Here is a 22,088-nt window from a genome sequence, read left to right on the forward strand (position 1 = left end):
CTTTCCCCATTTACACTTAAACAAAATTTTAAGTTATTTTTAATTTTTCTGTAGAAATGCAGTCTCACTATGTTGCCCAGGCTGGTCTTGAACTCCTGGGTTCAAGTGATCCTCCTGCCTCGGTCTCCCAAAGTACTGGAATTAGAAGTATGAGCCACCACACCTAGTCTTACCCTTGTTTTTAAAGATTATCTAATCCACCAGTGAACCTTTCTCCTGTGTATACATTGTAGAATATTTTATTGTTTTATTTTATTTGTTTGTTTGTTTTTTGAGATAGGATCTCACTCTGTTGCCCAGGGTGGAGTGCAGTGGTGCAATTATGGCTCACTGCAACCTCAACCTCCCAGGCTCAAGTGATCCTCCCACTTCAGCCTCCTGAGTATCTGGGACTATAGGCATGTACCACCACACCTGGATAATTTTTGTATTTTTTGTAGAGATGGGTTTTTGCCATGTTGCCCAGGCTGTTCACAAACCCTTGGGCTCAAGTGATCCTCCTGCTTTGGCCTCCCAAAGTGCTGGGATTGCAGGTGTGAATCACTGCGCCCACCCATGAGGTACTTGTAATTCAAGCCTGATAGCAGCAGCTGCAGGGAGACAAGAAAACTGAACTGCTGTCTCTACCTAGAAATTTGACATAGTATTTATACTTTGGAGGGAAAGTGAAAGGAAATGCATATGTAAAGTAATTGAGACTATTTATAACTTAAATGATCAATAACAGACATATGTTATCAACCAGTATTTCTTCAGCTGATGCTTTTTTTTGAGACACGGCCTTGCTCTGTCATCCAGGCTGAAGTGCAATAGTGTGATCTCAGCTCACTGCAGCCTCGACCTCCCAGGCTCAAGCCATCCTCCCACCTCAGCCTTTCGAGTAGCTAGGATCACAGGCACTCCCCACCACACCCAGCTAATTTTTGTATTTTTGGTAGATACAGGGTTTTGCAGGTTTGCCTAGACTGGTCTTGAACGTCTGGGCTCAAGCGATCCACCTGCCTCGGCCTCCCAAAGTGCTGAGATTACAGACATGAGCCACCACACCTGGCATTTTATGCAATTCTTTAAAATATGTTTTATGAGCTTTGGATAGTGAGCATAGTCCCCATTCGGTAGTTTTTTAGCCTTTGTCCTCATCCTTCTCCCTCCCCCTGTAGGAGTCCCCAGTGTTTATTGTTCCATCTTTATGTCCATGTGTTCCCAATGTTTAACTCCCACTTATAAGTGAGAACATGTGGCATTTGGTTTTCTGTTCCTGTGTTAATTACCTTAGGATCATGGCCTCCAGCTATATCCATGTTGCTGCAAAGGACATGATTTCGTGCTTTTTTGTTTTTTTTGAGAGACAGAGTCTCACTCGTCGCCCAGGCAGTGGCTCAATCTTGGCTCACTGCAGCCTCCACCTCCTGGATTCATGCGATTCTCCTGCCTCAGCTTCCCAAGTGGCTAGGACTACAGGCGTGTGCCACTACACCCAGCTAATTTTTTGTATGTTTTTGGTAGAGACGGGGTTTCACTATATGTTGGCCAGGCTGGTCTCGAACTCCTGACCTCAGGTGATCCGCCTGCCTCAGCCAAAGTAGCTGGGATTACAGGTGTGAGCCACCACATCCAACCAATTTCATTCTTTTTTATGGCTGTATAGTATTCCATGGTAAACACAGTAATTTTTAAAAGGCTCAGCTTGGATTAAAATTACACACATATACCAAAGTTCAGCTATATGCTGTTTATAAAAGGCACATGTAAAACAACATAGGAAACCTAAATATTAAGAAATGAAAAATAATAATATCAGACAAATAGTAACCAAAAGACATTGGGAGTAGCAACTGAATACCAAGCAAAATAGGATGTGAAAAAAAAAATTAAAGGAGCATTTTATTTTAATAAAAGGAAGAATCTACCTAAAATAAATTAGCAATCATAGAAATAGTCTCACACTATTAGTATTAAGGAAACATAGCAAGATACTATTGCACTTTTTGTTTTTTTAGCTACTTTGTTAACTGAAACTATTGCACTTTAGATTGCCCAAAATGTCAAGTACGGGCAAAGATGTGGAGAAAATGATATGCTTTCACAACACTTGAGATAGGGATAGGGTATATTGATATAGAGTCATTTGGAAGAGCAATTTGGCAGTATCTAATAAAATGAAAACGAATGCCTGGGTGCAGTGGCTCACGCTTGTAATCCTAGCACTTTGGGAGGCCAAGTCAGGCAGATCGCTTGAGGTCAGGAGTTCGAAACCAGCATGGCCAACATGGTGAAATATCGTCTCTACTAAAAGCACAAAAATTAGCCTGTTGTGGTGGCATGTGCCTGAAATCCCAGCTGCTCAGGAGGCTGAGGCAGGAGAATCGCTTGAACCCAGCAGGCAGAGGTTGCAGTGAGCCGGGCACTCTGCCTGGGCACAGTGCCATTGCACTCCAGCCTGGGCGACAGAGCAAGACTCTGTCTCAAAAAAAAAAAAAACCATTTATAATTATTAATTCTGAAAGATGGGAATGTATTTTATATATATTTTATATATATAATATATATAATTATATATAATATATAGTATAGTATTCCATGGTAAACACAGTACTTTTTAAAAGGCTCAACTTGGATTAAAATTACACACATATACCAAAGTTCAGCTATATGATGTTTATAAAAGACACATGTAAAACAACATAGAAAACCTAAATATTAAGAAATGAAAAATGATAATATCAGACAAATAGTAACAGATAATATCAGACAAATATATATATATATATATATACTTATTTTATAATTCCTACTACTTTTTTTTTTTTTTTTTTTGAGACAGAGTCTTGCTCTGTTGCCAAGGCTAGACTGCAGTGGCTCAATCATAATTCATTGCAGCCTTAAACTCCTGGGCTCAAGTGATCTTCCCACCTTGACCTCTCAAGTAGTTGGGACTACAGGCATAGTCACCATGCCTGGCTAATTTTTTTTTAATTTTTCCTTTTTGTTTTTTTTTTAATTATTTTTTAAATTTTTTTTATTTTTTGTAGAAATGGAATCTTGCTATGTTGCTCAGGTTGGTCTTGAACTCTTGGCCTCCCAAAATGCTGGGATTACAGGTGAGAGCCACTTTGCCCCACCTAATTCCAACTACTTCTCTCCTCTTAATGTTTTTTCTTGGAAATTGACAACTGAAAAAAAAAAAAAAGAAAGAAATTAAAGTAAATGGAAGAAATGGTTAAACATTAGTCAATATTTTTCATCTAAGAGCTATTATTTCTCAGTCTATGTCTTCAAAGTTAAGAAAAAGGATATGAAAAACACTAAGTGGTAGAATCATTATATGTTTTAGCTACATGTTTTATTATTGGACAGTTTTGCTTAACATCTTATTACGGAAAGATGAAGAAAATGAAGTTAACACTCAGTTTCCTATCTTCTCTCCTCATCCCATTGTTTTTGGTAGTTGTACTATCTGCTGAGGTTTACAGCATTTACATTAGGTCCTGTGTAGTCTTAGTTCTATATTCAGGTGGAATCACTGCTCACCACCAGAAGTAGTTTCCCATTATTGATTATTTGTATTGATTAATTATTAAATTAGATTGTATTGGTTTTTTGTTTGTTTTTTTAGAAAAGCTCTTTGTCTTAAATTCCTTGGATTTTTTCATGTTGAGACTATCTCTTTTTCTTATATTTGAACAACATCTTGACTGGGTATCATTTTCTTGGGCCACATTTTCTTTGTCTCTGAAATCTGTGGCATGTTTCATGTTTTTCTGGCATTGAACTTTGCCTCTGAGAGGTCTGAGACAAGTCCAGTTCCCAACTCTGCTTCACCCCTTTTAGGCAACTTGCTTTATTGTCTGGTTGGTTGTGTTCAAGGAATTCTTTCTTTAACTTTAATGTTTAGTGACTTAACTGGGATAGAGACACCGTTTCCAGTCTATCACTTTTTTTACTTCTTTTTCTTTTTTTTTTTTTTTTAGATGAGGATCTCACTGTGTTGCCCAGGCTGGTCTCAAACTCCTAGCCTCAAGTGTTTCTCCTGCCTCAACCTCCCAAAGTGCTGGATTACAGGCATGAGCCACTGCATCCAGCTACTTTTCCCACTTATTGACTAAATTTTGGTAATATACACCTTCCTAAAATATTTATTTCATTATGAGTTTCAGAATTATTAGCACAAGATTCTCTTGAGGCCAGGTATGGTGGCTTACACCTGTAATCCCAGCACTTTAGGAGGCCTAAGTGGGAGCATCTCATTGAGCCCAGGAGTTCAAGATCAGCCTGGGCAACATAGCAAAACCCATATCTTGTTTTATTTTATTATTATTATTATTTTTTGAGACAGTCTCACTTGTCACCCAGGCTGTAGTGCAGTGGTGTGATCTTGGCTCACTGCAACCCCCACCTCCCAAGCTGAAGTGATTCTCCTGCCTCACCCTTCTGAGTAGCTGGGACTACAGGCATGTGCCATCACACCCAGCTAATTTTGTATTTTTAGTAGAGACAGGGTTTTACCACGTTGGCCAGGCTGGTCTCAAACTCCCAACCTCGGGTGAGCCACTCGCCTCGGCCTCCCAAAGTTCTGGGATTACAGGCGTGAGTATCTCTCTGTTGCCCAGGCTGGAGTGCAGTGGCGTGATCTCGACTCACTGCAGCCTCTGCCTCCCGGGTTCAAGCAATTCTCCTGCCTCAGCCTCCCGAGTAGCTGGGATTACAGGTGCCTGAGTGGTGGCTGTTTTAAAGGAATTGGTTTCCCAAGCTTTTACAATTGTGAACTCCATCAATGAAAACGGGGGGGTATATATCTCCCATTATATGCATATCTGTTTATTCATAAATAACATTAATGTATCATATTTAATTTATATAAATTAAATTATAAGTAATATTCCATATGTTAAATTAATTATATATTAATTATATCATAAAATATGGATAAAATAAAACATTTTAAAGTTCAAGTTGAAAAATATTTAAAAATCAATTTTTTTCTTTATTTTAGAGATGGGTTCTCACAATGTTAGCTAGATTTGTCTTGAACTGCTGGCCTCAAGAAATCCTCCTGCCTCAGCCTGCCAAAGTGCTAGGATTACAGGTGCTAGCCACCACGCCCGACTAATTTTGGTATTTTTAGTAGAGACAAGGTTTTGTCATGTTGGCCAGACAGGTCTTGAACTCCTGATCTCAGGTCTCTGCCCTCCTCAGCCTCCCAAAGTACTGGGATTACAAGCGTGAGCCACCACACCTGGCCCATAATTGTCTTTCTAATTGAGTAGAATACAGGGGCCAAGGACTTCGCATTGTTTCTGTATTTCCAGTACCTAGATTAGTACCTGGAAAATAGTAGGGGTTCAATAAATGTCTGATAAATGAATGAATATTAAGAATGATAGGCTGGGCATGGTGGCTCATGCCTGTAATTCCAGCACTTTGGGAGGATGAGGTGGGTGGATCACTCTCAGGAGTTCAAGACCAGCATGGCCAACATGGTGAAACCCCATCTCTACTAAAAATACTAAAATTAGCCGGGTGTGGTGGCCTGTGCCTGTACTCTCAGATACTTGGGAGGCTGAGGCGGGAGAATCGCTTGAACTTGGGAGGTAGAGGTTGGAGTGAGCCGAGATCATGTGACTGTACTGCAGCCTAGGTGACAAAGTGAGACCTTGTCTCAAAAAAAAAAAAAAAAGAGAAGGAGAGAGAGAGAGAAAGAAAGAAAAGAAACAGAGAAAGAAAAGAAAGAAAGAGAAAGAAGAAAGAAGGAAGGAAGAAAGAAGAAAGAAAGAGGAAGGAAGGGAGGGAGGGAAAAGAAAAGAAAAAAGAAAAGAGAAGAAAAGAAAAGAAAAAAGAGAAAAGAAAAGAAGGAAAGATTGGCTGATCCCAGGCAGGAGGATCTCTGAAGCCCAGGAGCTCAAGACCAGCCTGGGCAACATAGTGAGACTTTAAAAACAAAAGAATGATAGGTTGGACATGGTGGTTCACACCTGTAATCCCAGAGCTTTGAGAGGCTAAGCTGGAAGGATCAGTTGAGGCCAGGAGTAGTTCAAGACCAGCCTGGGCAACACATAGTGAGTCCCTGTCTTTAAAAAAAAAAAAAAAAAAGCCTGGGCACGGTGGCTCATGCCTGTAATCCCAGCACTTTGGGAGGCCGAGGCAGGTGGATCATGAGGTCAAGAGTTTGAGATCAGCCTGGCCAACATGGTGAAACCCCATCTCTACAAAGAATACAAAAATTAGCCGGGGGTGGTGGCATGTGCCTGTAATCCCAGCTACTCGGGAGGCTGAGGCAGGAGAGTCGCTTGAACCTGGGAGGCACAGGTTGCAGTGAGCCGAGATTGTGCCACTGCACTCCAGCCTGGGTGACAGAGCAAGACTCTGTCTCAAAAAAAAAAAAAAAAAAGAAGAAGAAAAAAGGAGCATAGTTAAAAAACAAAGAAAAAATAGTGTAAGATCAGAGTAGTAAGCATGAGTGTATATTTCAGCAGCCCTGGTTGGAGGAGGGATGGTGATATGGTTTGCTTTGTGTCCCTGTCCAAATCTCAGGTCTAATTGTAATCCCCAGTGTTGGAGGAGGGGCTTGATGGGAGGTCATTGGATCATAGGGCAGCTTCTAATGGTTTAGCACCATCCCTCTAGGGCTGCTTGTTTAAACGCGTGTAGCACCTCTCCCACTCACCTTTCTGCTGCTGGTCATGTGAAGATGTGCTTGCCTCCCCTTTGCTTTCTGCTATGATTGCAAGTTTCCTGAGGCCTCCCCAGAAGCAAAAGTTTGTACAGCCCACAGAACCAGGAACCGATTTAATCTCTTTTCTTTATGAATTACTCCATCTCAGGTAGTTCTTTATAGCAGTGTGAGAATGGACTAATACAGAAAATTGGTACCAGAGAAGTGGGACATTGCTATAAACATACCTGAAAATGTGGAAGTGACTTTGGGACTGGGTAATGGGCAGAGGTTGGAACAGTTTGTAGAGCTCAGAAGAAGACAGGAAGATGAGGGGAAGTTTGAAACTTCCTAGAGACTTATTGAATGGTTGTGACCAAAATGCTGATAGTGATATGGAAAATGAAGTCCAGCCAAGGTGATTTCAGACGGAGATGAGGAATTTACTGGGAACTGGAGTGAAGGTCACTCTTGCTATGCTTTAGCAAAGAGACTGGTGGCATTTTGCCCCTCCTCTAGGGATCTGTTGAACTTTGAACTTGAGAGAGATGATTTAGGGTATCTGGTGGAAGAAATTTCTAAGTAGTAAAGCATTTAACAGTGGCTGCTTGTAATAGTGTATGCTTATATGCATGTGCAAAGAGATTATCTAAAACTGGAACTTATATTTAAAAGAGAAGTAGAGAGGCCGGGCGCGGTAGCTCAAGCCTGTAATCCCAGCACTTTGAGAGGCTGAGACGGGCGAATCACGAGGTCAGGAGATCGAGACCATCCTGGCTAACACGGTGAAACCGCGTCTCTACTAAAAATACAGAAAACTAGCCGGGCGAGGTGGTGGGCGCCTGTAGTCCCAGCTACTCCGGAGGCTGAGGCAGGAGAATGGCGTAAACCCGGGAGGCGGAGCTTGCAGTGAGCTGAGATCCAGCCACTGCACTCCAGCCCGGGCGACAGAGCGAGACTCCGTCTCAAAAAAAAAAAAAGAGAAGTAGAGAATAAAAGTTTGGAAAATTTGCAGCCCAGCTATGTGGTAGAAAAGAAAAACCCATTTTCTGGGGAAGAATTCAAGCAGGTTGCAGAAATTTGAATAAGGAAAGAGGAGCCAAATGTTAATAGCCAAGACAATGGGGAAAATGCCTGCAAGGCACTTCAGAGACCTTCGTGGCAGCCCCTCCCATCACAGGCCTGGAGGCCTGGGGTGTAGGGGTGGTTCTGTGGGACAGGCCCAGAGCCCCGCTGCTGTGTGAAGCCTTGAAACATGGCACCCTGCATTGTGACCACTCAGCTCCAGCCATGGCTAAAAGGGGCCGAGGTACAGCTCAGGCCATTGTTTCAGAGGATGCAAGCTAAAAGCCTTAGCGGCTTCCATGTGATATTAAGCCTGCATGTGTGCAGAGGGCAAGAGTTGAGGCTTGGGCGCTTCCACCTAGATTTCAGATGATGTATGGAAACACCTGGATGTCCAGGCAGAAGTCTGCTGCAGGGGTGGAGCTCTCATGGAGAACCTCTACTAGGGCAATGCAGAGGGAAAATATGGGGTTGGAGTCCCCCTACAAGAGTCCCCACTGGGGCACTGCCTAGTGGAGCTGTGAGAAGAGGGCCACCATCCTCCAGACCCCAGAGTGGTAGATCCATGAATGGCTTGCATTGTGCACTTGGAAAAGCCACAGGCACTCAACAACAGCCCATGAAAGCAGCTGCAGGGGCTGTACCCTGCAAAGTTATAGAGATACAACTGTCTAAGGCCTTGGGAGCCCACTCCTTGCATCAGTGTGGATTGGATGTGACACATGGAGTTAAAGGAGATTATTTTGGAGCTTTAAGGTTTAATGACTGCCCTGCTGGGTTTTGGACTTGCATGGGGCATGTAGCCCCTTCGTTTTGGCTGAATTATTTCTCTTAGAATGGGTATATTTACCCAAGGCCTATACCTCCATTGTATCTTGAAAGCAACTAACTTGATTACTTGTTTTTGATTTTACAGGCTCATAGGTGGAAGGAAAGTCTTGCCTTGTCTCAGATGAGACTTTGGACTTGGACTTTTGAGTTAATGCTAGAATGAGTTAAGACTTTGAGGGACTGTTAGGAAGGCATGATTGTGTTTTGAAATGTGAGAAGGACATGAGCTTTGTGAGGGGCCAGGGGCAGAATGATATGATGTGACTCTGTGTCCTTGCCCTAATCTCATGTCTAATTGTAATCCTCAGTGTTGGAGGAGGGGCCTGGTGGGAGGTGATTGGATCATGGGGGCAGTTTCTAATGGTTTAGCACCATCCCCCTAGTGCTGCTTGTTTAAAAGTGTGTAGCACTTCCCCTTCCCCCATCTCTTCTGCCAGCCATGTGAAGATGTGCTTGCTTCCCCTTTGCCTTCCACCATGATTGTAAGTTTTCTGAGCCCTCTCCAGAAGCAGAAGCTTATACAGCCCACAGAACCATGAGCCAATTAAACCTCTTTTCTTTTCTTTCTTCCCCCCGCCGTCCCCCGCGAGAGGAGTCTCACTCTGTCACCCAGGCTGGAGTTCAGTGGTGCGATCTCGACTTACTGCAGCCTCTGCCTCCCAGGTTCAAGTCATTCTCATGCCTCAGCCTCCTGAGTAGCTGGGATTACAGGCACCCGCCACCATGCCTGGCTAATTTTTGTATTTTTAGTAGAGATGGGGTTTTGCCATGTTGGCCAGGCTGGTCTTGAACACCTGACCTCAGGTGATCCACCCACCTTGGCCTCCCAAAGTGCTGGGATTACAGGCATGAGCTACTGCGCCTGGCCTAAACCTCTTTTCCTTATAAATTACCCAGTCTTAGGTAGTTCTTTATAGCAGTGTGATAACAGACTAATATAGATGGAATTTATCTTCTGATAATCTTGGGGCTTGGATTTTAAACCACACATAGGGAAAGAGACAAGGGCTTTAGCTTGGTCAACATGGAAATTGAAACTAAGATATCTGTCTAAAGCCAGGATGCTCAAAGGGCTGTCCCTTCAATGAAAGAGGTAGCCAGGGGAAAAAAAAAAAAAAGCTATCCCCTGACACAGGCAGCCAACAAGGAAACATATTTGTTTCAGCCTGGGTAGAAAAATAAATAAAAATCTGCTCTGGTAAATTGTAACTTTATGGATTTCTCATTTGGGAATTGTATTAGGCTGTTTTTGTGTTGCTACAAGGAAATACCGGAGGCCAGGTGCAGTGGCTCACACCTATAATCCCAGTACTTTGGAAGACTGAGGTGGGTGAATCACTTGAGGTTGGGAGTTTGAGACCAGGCTGGTCAACATGGCAAAACCCCATCTCTACTAAAAATACAAAAAAATTAGCTGGGTATGGCAGCTTATGCCTGTAATCCCAGCTACTTGGGAGGCTGAGAGACAAGAATCGTTTGAGTCCAGGAGGCAGATGTTGCAGTGAGCCGAGATTGCACTGCTGCACTCCAGCATGGGCAACAGAGCGAGACTCTGTCTCAAAAAAGTAAAAGAAAAAGAAATATCCGAGACTGAGTAAAATATCAGAAATGAGGTTTAATTGGCTCATGGTTCTGCAGCTGCACAGGAAGTCATGTGGCATCTGCTTTTGGGGAAGCTTCAGGAAGCTTCTAATCATGGCAGAAGGCAAAGTGGGAGCAGGCACATCACATGGTGAAAGCAGGAGCAAGAGAGAGCAAGGTACCACACTTTTATTTTTATTATAATTTTTTTTTTTTTGAGACAGAGTCTCGCTCTGTCGCCACACTGGAGTGCAGTGGTGCGATCTCGGCTCACTGCAACGTCTGTCTCCTGGATTCAAGCGATTCTCCGGCCTCAGCCTCCTGTGGTGTGCCACCACACCCAGCTAATTTTTGTATTTTTAGTAGAGACGGGGTTTCACCATGTTGGCCAGGATGGTCTCAACCTCTTGACCTCGTGATCCGCCCACCCTGGCCTCCCAAAGTGCTGGGATTACAGGTGTAAGCCACTGCACCCAGCCTATTATTTTTATATATTTTTTATTTTATATTTTTTCAGACTGCTCAGCCTCTTGAGTAGCTGGGATTACAGGCGCCCACCACCACGCCTGGCAAATTTTTGTATTTTTACTAGAGATGGGGTTTCACCATGTTGGCCAGGCTGATCTCGAACTCTTGGCCTCAACTGATTCGCCCAACCTTGGCCTCCCAAAGTGCTGTGATTACAGGTGTGAGCCACCATGCCCAGCCATGGTGCCACACTTTTAAACAGCCAGGTCTTGTAAGAAGTCACTTGCTGTCATGAGGACAGCACCAAGGGATGGTACTAAACCATAAGAAATCAACCCCCATGATCCAATCACCCCCCTCCAGGTGCCACCTCCAATACTGGGAATTAAAATTAAACATGAGATTTGGGCAGAGACACACATTCAAACTATATCAGGAATTAAATCATATTATCTTTGTAGTGGAGAAATTCCCCAAAGTCTGTAAGCTAACATAAATGTAGTCATGAACACATAATATTGAGATGTGTTTGCAGAAGCAAACTCAACCCAGATCTCCTAGGAATGACAAAGATAAAACCCTGTTGAAGATAAGCTCGTAATCCATAATTACAAACACAGGAGAAAACAATCCTGCAGGAGGGAGAATCAGCAGACACAACAAACTGCAGGATCAGGTTTCCATGAGCAGCGATAATGATCAGATACAGATTAGAGACTTTGTTTTTAAGAATAAAAAACACAAAAGAAGGAACCCAAAGCATAAGAAAATAATATGATACTTTGAAAAAAGTCAGCTTTAGAGAAGGACCAAACCAATCTTGTAGAAATAAAAAAACAGGTTTTATTTATTTTTTTCTTAAGATTTTCATTATTTTCGCCAGGTGCAGTGGCTCCCAGCACCATGGGAGGCCAAGGCGGGCAGATCACCTGAGGCTGGGAATTTGAGACCAGCCTACCAACATGGAGAAACCCCGTCTCTACTAAAAATACAAAATTAGCCAGGCATGGTGGCTCATTCCTGTAATCCCAGCTACTCGGGAGGCTGAGGCAGGAGAATCGCTTGAACCTGGGAGGCAGAGGTTGCGGTGAGCGAAGATCGCGCCATTGCACTCCAGCCTGGGCAACGAGAGCAAAACTCCGTCTCAAAAAAATATATATATATATAAATTATTTACGAGTAACAAAAGCCCAATATGTGTTAACATAAAATTTTTTTTTGAAAAATAGCTATTTTTTTTCACATATTAAGACTCACAAAAAATAACTTTTTCTAAACAACAATAAAAATTCATTAGTGAGAAGAGTCACACTGCTTTACATTTTTGCAGGTCTCTTTAATGTCTGATGGTAGATGAAAGCTAGATTCTCATGTCTGCTTCTTCATTCAGCCTGTTATAATATCACACCAGATAGCTTCTCAAAAATTCCTCTGGACACTCATGAAAAAATGAGAGTGGAAAAGATAAATTACGTCTTAGTATTATAAAAATAGCTTTGACCTAGAATACTCGTGAAAGGCTCTTGAGGACCCCCAGACCATACTTTGAGAACCACTGCTCTAGACGAATGTCCTCATTTTACAAAAAAGGACCCTGGACCTCAGAGAGAGTAAGTGAGAAATCCAACGTCACACAGCCTGTTAATAGTGGGATACAGACATTAGATGGTTTGTCTCACTTCTCTGGGTTTAGGTTCTCAATTGGAAACCTGGGAAACACACCCTAATGACCTGTCCTATTCCCTGTAAGTTGCAAAGACTGTCACAATGTATTACCCCCAACCCACTTTTTAAAAATAAATTAATAATTTAAAAAATAATTTAAATCAATAAATCAACAAACTTGGTAAATTTTGCAACGGGCATACTGTGTTTGAATCTAAACTACAGTATTTGAATTCAGATTTCTATTTGAACAGAACACTAAGGCAAATTCGACCACATCCTATTCCATGCAAGCTAGTGATGACAAACTGCATAGTAAATATCATAGATAAATATGGAAAGTAGATTACCCATAATATCAGTATTTATCATACATCCTGTGTCTGAAATACAATTCAATTATACATATTTCAGAAAAATTTTATCAAGTACTAGCTGAAAGGGTGGTGGGTACATTAAGAGACTGCAAATAAACTGGTGATCACAAGAACTTTTTAAGATAAAATGGAGTTGCACCGAAATGTAGATATTTTCATTCCCTAACCCGACCTTATTTTTGTCTTTTAAAGAAAATCAAGAAACTTGGCCACCTAGAGATGATTTCCTTTGTATCCTACCAGATGGTTCAGATCTTTAAATGGAACATAGTCTTGTTCTTTTAAAGAACACAGGGCCCAGAAGGAGGAAATTGTTCCCAGGGAACCCACTCCCAACTTTCATTTTTTTCAGGCTCTACATTCTTTGGTTCTGAATCATGAGTCACGTCCACTTCTCCTTTCACTAATATAGTAACATAATGGTAATTCTGCTTCTCAATGAAAGAATTAGCAACTGAGGCAAAGCGAACATTTTTCAGGTGAAGAGCTTCTTCCCAGGTTTCCCTTTGAGCACATTCTTCCCAGCTCTCACCGAACTCCCAGTGGCCTCCAGAGAGCTGGAAACTGCTGGCTCCAAACGACCCTTTCCTCTTCCCCAAGAGGACGCAACGCAGATGCTTGCAGCTGGTCACCATGACTCAGACTCTGACTCTGGGCGGCCACCCCTGCGGCTCCGTGCTGGCTGTCATAGCGCAAGCGGGAGGACCAAAAAATATGTTTTAAGTTGATGAACACTAAAGTCGAGTGAATGGGCTGGGCGCGATGGCTCACGCCTGTAATCCCAGCACTTTGGGAGGCCAAGGCGGGTGGATCACTTGAGGTTAGGAGTTTGAGACCAGCCTGGCCAACATGGTGAAAACCCGTTTCTACTAAAAATTAAAAAAAAAAACCTCAACAACAACAATAACAACAACAAAATAGGCATGGTGGCGTGCGCCTGTAGTACCAGCTGCTCAGGAGACTGAGGCCAGAGAATTGCTTGAAGCTGGGAGGCAGAGGTTACAGTGAGCCAAGATTGCGCCACTGCACTCCAGCCTGGGCAACAGAGCGAGACTCTGTCTGGAAAACAAAACAAGTTTAGCGGATGGATTAAGTAGCAGATTAGAACGAGTTGATGATATAATCTAGTAAACTATCAAATGAAATTAAGAAAATTCCTTGTAGTATGGAGAGACAAGGAGAGAGAAAACATAAAACATATGGAAAAGAGATGCAGATAGTCTTACACAGTCCAATAGAAATATAATGTGAGATACATACATACATAATTTAAAATTTTCTAGTACCAACCTAACAAAGTAAAAAGAAACACATTAATCCAAAATATTTTTTCATCATGTAATATAAAATCATGAAGAAATATTTTATATTCTTTTTTTCCTACTGTCTTTGAAACCCAGTGTGTATTTTGCACTTACACCACATGCAGCTCAGTTTGAACTAACTAGTGTTCAACCGCCATATGCGGCTAGTGACTATTGTACTGGACAATGCAGATCTAACTTACATGTAATAAGATTTCCAAGAGAAAAGGGAGACAGAGAAGGCAATATTTGAAGAGATAATGACAGATAATTTTCCGGATTACTGGCAGGTGGGAATCCTGAGATTCAGGAAAGCTGGTGTGTCCTGATCAGGATGTACATATTTTGTCGTGAAGCTGATAAAAGCTGAAAACCAAAAATTTGTTAAAATTAACTAAGGGGAAAAGATAGATTACCTACAAAGGAAATTCAATTAGACTGAAGACAGTTTCCTTTAAAATGTTGACTGAAAAGTGACAATGTAGGAATTTTATACCCACTTGAACTATCAATAAAGGGTGAGGGTAAAATAAAGTCAAAGACGAGGTCATCACTAACAGACTTTCCCTAAGAGAGAACTGTAATACAACTCAAATACAATAAGGTGTCTGGAGGTCTAGGGAGATGTGGCAGTGTGTGAGAGAAGGGTTCCCCAAAAGAGATCAAAATATAATGTATATTTTCCTTGTTTTTTACTATTTTTCCCGCTCTCCAGAGCTCGAATAGCAATGAATGTGTAGTTATCGAGTCAGCACTAGTGTAGAACTGCAAGCCTTAACTCCTTGTCACAGTGTTAGGGAAGCAGAAGCCTAGGAGAGCCAGAATAAGGCCATTTTAAAATCAACTCCATCTTTTTTTCTTTTTTGAGATGGAATTTCCCTCTTGTTACCCAGGCTGTAGTGCAGTGGCACAATCTTGGCTCACTGCAACCTCCACCTCCCGGGTTCAAGCGATTCTCCTGCCTCAGCCTCCTGGGTAGCTGGGATTACAGGCACCTGCCACCACACCCACACTACTTTTAGTAGAGATGGGGTTTTGCCATGTTGGCTAGGTTGGTCTCGAACTACTGACCTCAGGTGATCCGCCTGCCTCGGCCTCCCAAAGTGCTGGGATTACAGGTGTGAGCCACCTCGCCTGGCCAATCAACTCCATCTTAAAACTAGCAAGATACACCAGGTGTGGTGGCTCACGCCTGTAATCCCAGCATGTTGGGAGGCTGAGCTGGGTAGATCACCCGAGGTCAGGACTTCGAGACCAGCCTGGTCAACATGGCAAAACCCTGTCTTTACTAAAAATACAAAAATTAGGCCGGGTGTAGTGGTGCGCACCTTTAATCCCAGCTACTTGGGAGGCTGAGGCAGGAGAATCACTTGAACCTTGGAGGCGGAGGTTGCAGTGAGCCAAGATTGCACCACTGCACTCCAGCCTGGGTGACAGGAGCGAAACTCCATTTCAAAAAAAAAAAAAATTAGGTGTGGTGGCACATGCCTGTAATCCCAGCTACTTGGGAGACTGAGGCAGGAGAATTGCTTGAACCCAGAAGGCGGAGGTTGCAGTGAGCCGAGATCACGCCATTGCACTCCAGCCTGGGCAACAAGAGTGAGTCTCCGGAAAAAAAAACAAAAAACAAAAAAAACAACTAGCAAGACACAGTCCTTGCTGGTCACAACCCACGGTCATAAGATGTTTATAGTTAAGGAAACAACCTAAAGATTACCTGCAAGGACAGGCTTCTACAAAAACAGAAAAGCCCAGATGTCCTAATACCCATCACAAGATTTGCTTTCAAGATAATTGTGCTTTTTTTCAAGATAGTTATGCTTTGATGTACTCACACCGTAGAGTGTCAAGGATAGGTTTCTTTAAATCAATACCATAATAAATTTGGTCATGCTGTCTGCCCATCCGCATATAGCACAGCTTAGTTTAGTCTTTGTATACACAAGATCCCTATAGAAGAAAAACTTAAAGACTGTGCGTTCCTCCACTTGCCTTCTGAGGACACTCTATTCTATAATGAAGTAGCTTTCAATAAACTGTCTCTTCTCACTGCACTCTGATTCTCCTTGAATTCTTCCTGGTGGGAGAGCCAAGAACCTTCTCTTGGGTCTGGACCAAGACTCCTTTTTCCAGTAACAATAGGGTAGGAGAGAGAGGAGAAGGAGGAGCATACATGCTTGTATTGGCAGGATAGTACATCATAGTATTCCTCTATTTGCTCAACTTTGGGATCCAAAATGTTTAGAAAGACCAGTGAACAATTAAGAGCTACATAGAAAAAGGAAATTGTTGTGGAATATACAGTAGCATAGGGAAGATTAGGGCTGTGTAGTGTGTTTGGGGGTGGCATGAGGACAGAAAGAAGCATGACAGGGAGGGGAGGGAGACAAGACTGAGGGTGAGGAAGCTTAAGATGGGAACTAGAACTGACAATTGATCACCACTCTATTACTATGAAAATTACCTATTGGGCCGGGTGCAGTGGCTCACGCCTGTAATCACAGCACTTTGGGAGGCCGAGGCCGGTGGATCACCTGAGGTCGGGAGTTTAAGACCAGCCTGGCCAACATGGAGTAACCCTGTCTCTACTAAAAATACAAAATCAGCCAGGTGTGGTGGCGGGCGCCTGTGATCCCAGCTACTCGGGAGGCTGAAGCAGGAGAATTGCTTGAACCTGGGAGGCGGAGGTTGCCGTGAGCTATCAGGCCATTGCACTCCAGCCCAGTCAACAAGAGCGAAACTCCGTCTCAAAAAAAAAAAAAAAGGGGGTGGTGGGAATAGAACTGACAATTGATCACCACTCTATTACTATGAAAATTACCTATTAAAGATTCATTTAGCCTTCCAACTGGGCTCCCTGAGGAAGGGGAGCAGTAGGTGCTAATCCCAGCTAATTTAATCAGCAACTTAATTGCAATTTTAATGACTGCCACTGATTGAATACTTATATATGTGTCAGTCATAGCACTGAAGTGTTCTAGTATCTTTAAAAACGTAAACTTCAAAGCTGGGCTGGGCACAGTGGTGTGTACCTGTAGTTCCAGCTAGTTGGGAGACTAAGGCAGGAGGATGGCTTGAATCCAGGAGTTTGAATCTTGCCTTGGCAACATAGCAAGACCCTGTCTCTTAAAAAAAATAAATTTCAACAAATCTGTGAAGTAAAATTTTAAAATTGTGGTGAAATATGAATAACATCAAATTTATCATTTTAACCATTTAAAATTATACAGTTCTGGTCTGGTGCGGTGGCTCACTCATGTAATCCCAGCACTTTGGGAGGCCAAGGCAGGCAGATCACTTGAGGTCAGAAGTTCATGACCAGCCTGGCCAACATGGTGAAACCCTCTCTCTACTAAAAATACAAAAATTAGCAGATTGTGGTGGCGGGCGCCTGTAGTCCCAGCTGCTCAGGAGGCTGAGGCACGAGAATTGCTTGAACCCAGGAGGCAGAGGTTACATTGAGCCGAGATCACACCACTGCACTCCAGCCCAGGTGACAATGTAAGACTTCATCTCAAAAAAAAAAAAAAAAAAAAAAAAGTTCTGTGGCATTAAATACAGTCAAATTATTGTACAACCATTAAGTGAAATTGATTTTTAAAATAGTTTTACTGATGATCAAACTTTGTATCAGATAGTTTAAGTAATTTGACTGTTAGTTGGTAGCAGAGTGAAGATTGAGCTCCATGTTTGTCTGACTTCAAATTCTGTGCTCATTTTCTATAGCATGTAGTCCTGCAACCTTTTGAAGGGAGATGAGATTCAAACACGTGAAATAGGCTGGGCGTAGTGGCTCATGCCTGTCATCCCAGCAGTTTGGGAGGTCAAGGTCGGGGGAATCCCTTGAGGCCGGGAGTTTGAGACCAGCCTGGGCAACATAGCAAGACCTTGTCTCTTAAAAAAAAAATCAGCTGGGCCAGGCGCAGTGGCTCATGCCTGTAATCCCAGCACTTTGGGAGGCCGAGATGGGCGGATCACGAGGTCAGGAGATCGAGACCATCCTGGCAAACAAGGTGAAACCTCATCTCTACTAAAAATACAAAAAATGAGCTGGGCGTGGTGGCGGGCGCCTGTAGTCCCAGCTACTCGGGAGGCTGAGGCAGGAGAATGGCATGAAGCCGGGAGGCGGAGCTTGCAGTGAGCCAAGATCGCGCCACTGCACTCTGAATAGGTTCCTTTGAGGGGGCCCCCCCCTCCTAAAATAAAAAAAAAAAAAAAAAAAGAAGGTCCTGGATGGTCTACCTTTTCAGCATCCTCTTGGCTCATAAGAACCTTACCATGTCAAACACAGGAGTGGAAGCTACCCTATTGTTGTCTTTTCTCCTGGTCCTATTGTAGAGTGTGCCAGCCAGCTTCCCTAATTCATAATTCTGCAGGCTAGAAGTGGGTGACCATCTTCATGAGTGTGCACACATGCCAAATTCCTCAAGAGACATGTCTAGTTCATCTCAAAACTTTCACCATGATGATCATACAGGGATGGGCTCATAAGTTTCCACAGTCAGCAAGACTCACTAGCTTGGGAGAAAGATCTGGCAGACACTCCTAGTCTTTTACAGTGGGGGTCCCTAACCCTGGGCCAAGGACCACTACTGGTCAGTGGCATGTTAGGAACCAGGCCGCCCAGCAAGAGGTGAGTGGCTGGGGAGCCAGCATTACGCCTGAGCTTCGCCCCCTGTCAGATCAGCTGCAACATTAGATTCTCATAGGAGGCAAACCCTATTGTGAACTGAGCATACCAGGGATTTAGGTTGCCTGCTTCTTATGAGAATCTAATGCCTGATGATCTGAGGTGGACCAGTTTCATCCTGAAACCATCCCCCCTCCTCACATCTGTGGAAAAACTGTCTTCCACCAAACTGGTCCCTGGTGCCAGAAATGTTGGAGTTTGCTGTTTTATGGTTCCCCCTCTTTGTAGTGAGGCCAGCAATCTATCCTCTCCTACGATTTCTTCTAAAGCCTCCCACCTCAGCCTCCCAAGTAGCTGAGACTACAGGCGTGCACCACCATGCCTGGCTAATTTTTGTATTTTTAGTAGAGGTGGGGGATTTCTCTATGTTGCCCAGGCTGGTCTTGAACTCCTGGGCTCAAGCGATCTGCCCACCTTGCCCTCCCAAAGTGCTGGGATTACAGGCATGAGCCACCGCATCCTGCTAGAAGCCACTTAATCCAACTCTCCATCAAAGTCATGAATACTGTTTATAACAACCTGATGAGATGTCATCTACTTTTCACGTGAACACACCCAGGAATTAGGAGGGCATTCCTTAACCGGCAGCTCTCAGCTCTCCCAATCAGGATTTGAGCTTCACCAAATAACTCAAACCCCCTGTTTCCTCACATACTAAAGGGGAGTAAATATCTTCTTTACAGAACATCGTTGGGAGAATAAAAGGAGATAGAGGAATATAAATGGCCTAATCCACTTACAGAAGAGCGTGTGCAATGTTAGTCCCCTTTATGCGTCCTTTTATGGGACAGCACATTCCATTTTTGGATCGTCATCACCTAGAGAAAGGTCTTCCTTATACCGAATTGTCTTTGTACCCTTTTAGCACCTTTCTTAAGTTTAACCCTAAGTGGTCTCATAGAATGTCATTTTTCTGTCCACACGACGTCTTCACTGATATCTGTGACTTTAGTTGAAGGGACTGAAGATATTGGGAAGAATAATTCAATTTCTCTTTTTCTTTCTTCCTTTTTTTGTTTTTTTTTTTTTTTTTTTGAGCTGGGGAGCTGGGTGAGGCTTCTGTGGATTCCCAAGAGGTGTTTGTGGCGTGAATGGAGCAAAGGTGATGTTTCATTTCATCACGTCCAGCACTGTCCCAAGGTTAAGTGGGCGCGTGAGAAGGACAGTTTTCTCCGGTTCTGGCGGGTTTGCCCTCCTGCCGGCTAGCGTTCTGCGGGAGTCAAGCCTGGAAACCGTGTGTGCGGCGTACAGGCGTCAGACACTGGAACGCATTCGAATGGTGCTATTCTTTGTCTGCCACATAGCGAGCACTTTATAAGGTCACTTATAGTCCTGAATGAATGGTTAAATCGTGGAAGCCGCAAAGAAAGCCACACAGCTTTGACTGAAGACCTAGCCCGGTACTCAAGAATCCCTTTCAGGGGTGCGCGAGCGGGGCCGGAATCAAGAAGCCTCTTTTGGGGTGGGCGGGGACCGATCTTGAGCTCCCACTGCGGGGCACCGCCTCTTTTCCTCGCCGGCCGCCCGCTAGGCGGCGCTGGGGAGCTTGCAGCCCACGGGCGAGGCGCTCCGAGAGACTACAACTCCCGGAGTGCTCTGGGAACGGAGTCGCGGGAGCTACAGGCGGAGGGACGCGAGGGCGGGCTTTCCGGGTGTGTGTTTCCGGCGTCGGCGGCCGCGGCCGGGGACGGTGTGAGAGCGGTAAGATGGCGGCGGCGGCAGTGGTGGAGTTCCAGAGAGCCCAGTCTCTGCTTAGCACCGACCGGGAGGCCTCCATCGACATCCTCCACTCCATCGGTAAAGGTCGCCGCGCCGTCTCCCCGGCCCCGCCGGCCCAGCTCGGCTTATGTCGGTCGGCGGCAGCGGAGAGGGGCCGGGCTAGCCGGCTCTGGTGCTGCTGACTCACTGTGTGTGTGAGGGGGGCCGGGCCGGGGGCGCAGGCCGCTCGGAGCTCCCCAGAGCCCCCCGGGTCTCACTCTTGTGGGAGGGCTTGAGGCAATCCCCAGGTCCCCTCGCCGGCTGCTGACTCACGGGGGGCTCAGCGTAGGGTGGGAGAGTGGGCCGAGCCGGGCCCCCACCCCTCCCTAGCTGTGTCCCCGGCTCTGGCCCGCACGAGCTGGTCTGGGACCCGGAGTAGTGCCGGCCGGCATGCTTGTCACGGACTGGTCCTAGAGTCTCTAGTTGAAAGGCCTTGGCGAAACCAGCTCAGGACAGGCATTTCCCGCCGTTGTAATCAGCACAGTCTGCTCCGGGTGGGAGCGCGAGCGCTTGCTCTTCTCTGGGAGTTTCCTTCCACGGGACGCTGGGAGCTGCTACTCCCCAGCCCCACAGCGGAAAGCTCCACTAAGAGGAGGGTCTTTTTCAGAATGTGGGAAATTCAGGGGTGACACACACCTCAGGTTTGGTTTGTGGAGGTGGCCGAGACGCTCATCTGCCCTGTGTAGGGTGTAAGAGTGAGGTGTTGGAGCGGGACCGCCGGGCTAGAGGAGGTGACTAATGTTTCCAGACTCCCTGTAGGGATTGGAAGTGAGTTAAGGGAGTTAGTTGTCAGCCGCAGAGTTCAGGGAATTCTTTGGAACGGGTCGGCTGCATGTTGCCGGAAAAATTAAAATTTTCTTAGCATTGTAATATGATGGTCTTACACCTGCACACAACAGGAAAACTGAAATGACAACCCCAGCCAGTCACTTCCTGCAGCTTTCTGTTGGGATTCAAGTGTGAACAGAAATTTATGACAGAGGAAGACTTAAATGTTCACTCATAAAGGATTCAATTAGGGCTTGGACCAGCTCTTCACTGTACATGTAATGGGATCTTTTTAGTGTAGCCTGGGAAGATTTGAATTAGCTCAACAAGTAGTATGAGAATGCACCTGTATGTGGGACTTGCAAGATGTTGGCATTTGACATAGTGTGTTGAATTTTGGTATTCCAGACCTGCACGGAGAAAGGACAGTGACAAGATCTTGATACTTTATCATTGGGGATACTAGAGAAGGAGAGGAGGTGGGCGTCAAGATGTATCTTTGAACGATATTGGTAAAAGGTGTTTCTTTTGAAAAGTTCTGATCTTGACTTAGGTCAGTTGCTTCTACGGAACCAGAGTCATCTCATTCACCGTTACATGGGTATTTTATTCTGAGTACACATTATTATTTAGAACTAATGTGAGGAGCATGAATTTTAATTGTCTGTGCCTAGTGCCTAATATTTTGTCTTTCATAAAGTAGAAATTATGTTAAACATTACAATTAGAGTATTTCCTGTTGGCCCACTATTCTAGGGGAGAGTTCCCTGAAAGCTTCACTGTTAGAGCAAGCTTGAGTCATCATGGTTGACGGCCTTACTTTTTCTGGACTCCATCATGGAGTATCAAAATCTTGGTTTTTGTCAAGTCATGATGCTTTCTTTGTAAGAGTAGTGGTAACCAGTGATGATCACTACAAACTTGGAGAG

The 22,088-nt window shown here is 44.2% G+C and overlaps 1 protein-coding gene and 1 pseudogene across 1 annotated transcript in view; one reads left to right on the forward strand and one right to left on the reverse strand.

Moving 5' to 3' along the window:
- Positions 1-11,964: 11,964 nt before the first annotated feature.
- On the reverse strand, positions 11,965-13,274 carry LOC101001974 (annotated as a pseudogene).
- Positions 13,275-19,773: 6,499 nt separating this feature from the next.
- Positions 19,774-22,088, forward strand: part of PSMD11 (proteasome 26S subunit, non-ATPase 11) — a 38,356-nt gene continuing 36,041 nt past the window's right edge. Inside the window, exon 1 of the mRNA XM_003912588.5 lies at positions 19,774-20,430. Within this exon, the coding sequence (XP_003912637.1) occupies positions 20,340-20,430 (91 nt within the window). The 5' untranslated portion in view covers positions 19,774-20,339. The remainder of the gene's footprint in view (positions 20,431-22,088) is intronic.

Source organism: Papio anubis, chromosome 17 (genome assembly GCF_008728515.1).
Source record: "Papio anubis isolate 15944 chromosome 17, Panubis1.0, whole genome shotgun sequence".
In the NCBI taxonomy this organism is placed as follows: domain Eukaryota; kingdom Metazoa; phylum Chordata; class Mammalia; order Primates; family Cercopithecidae; genus Papio; species Papio anubis.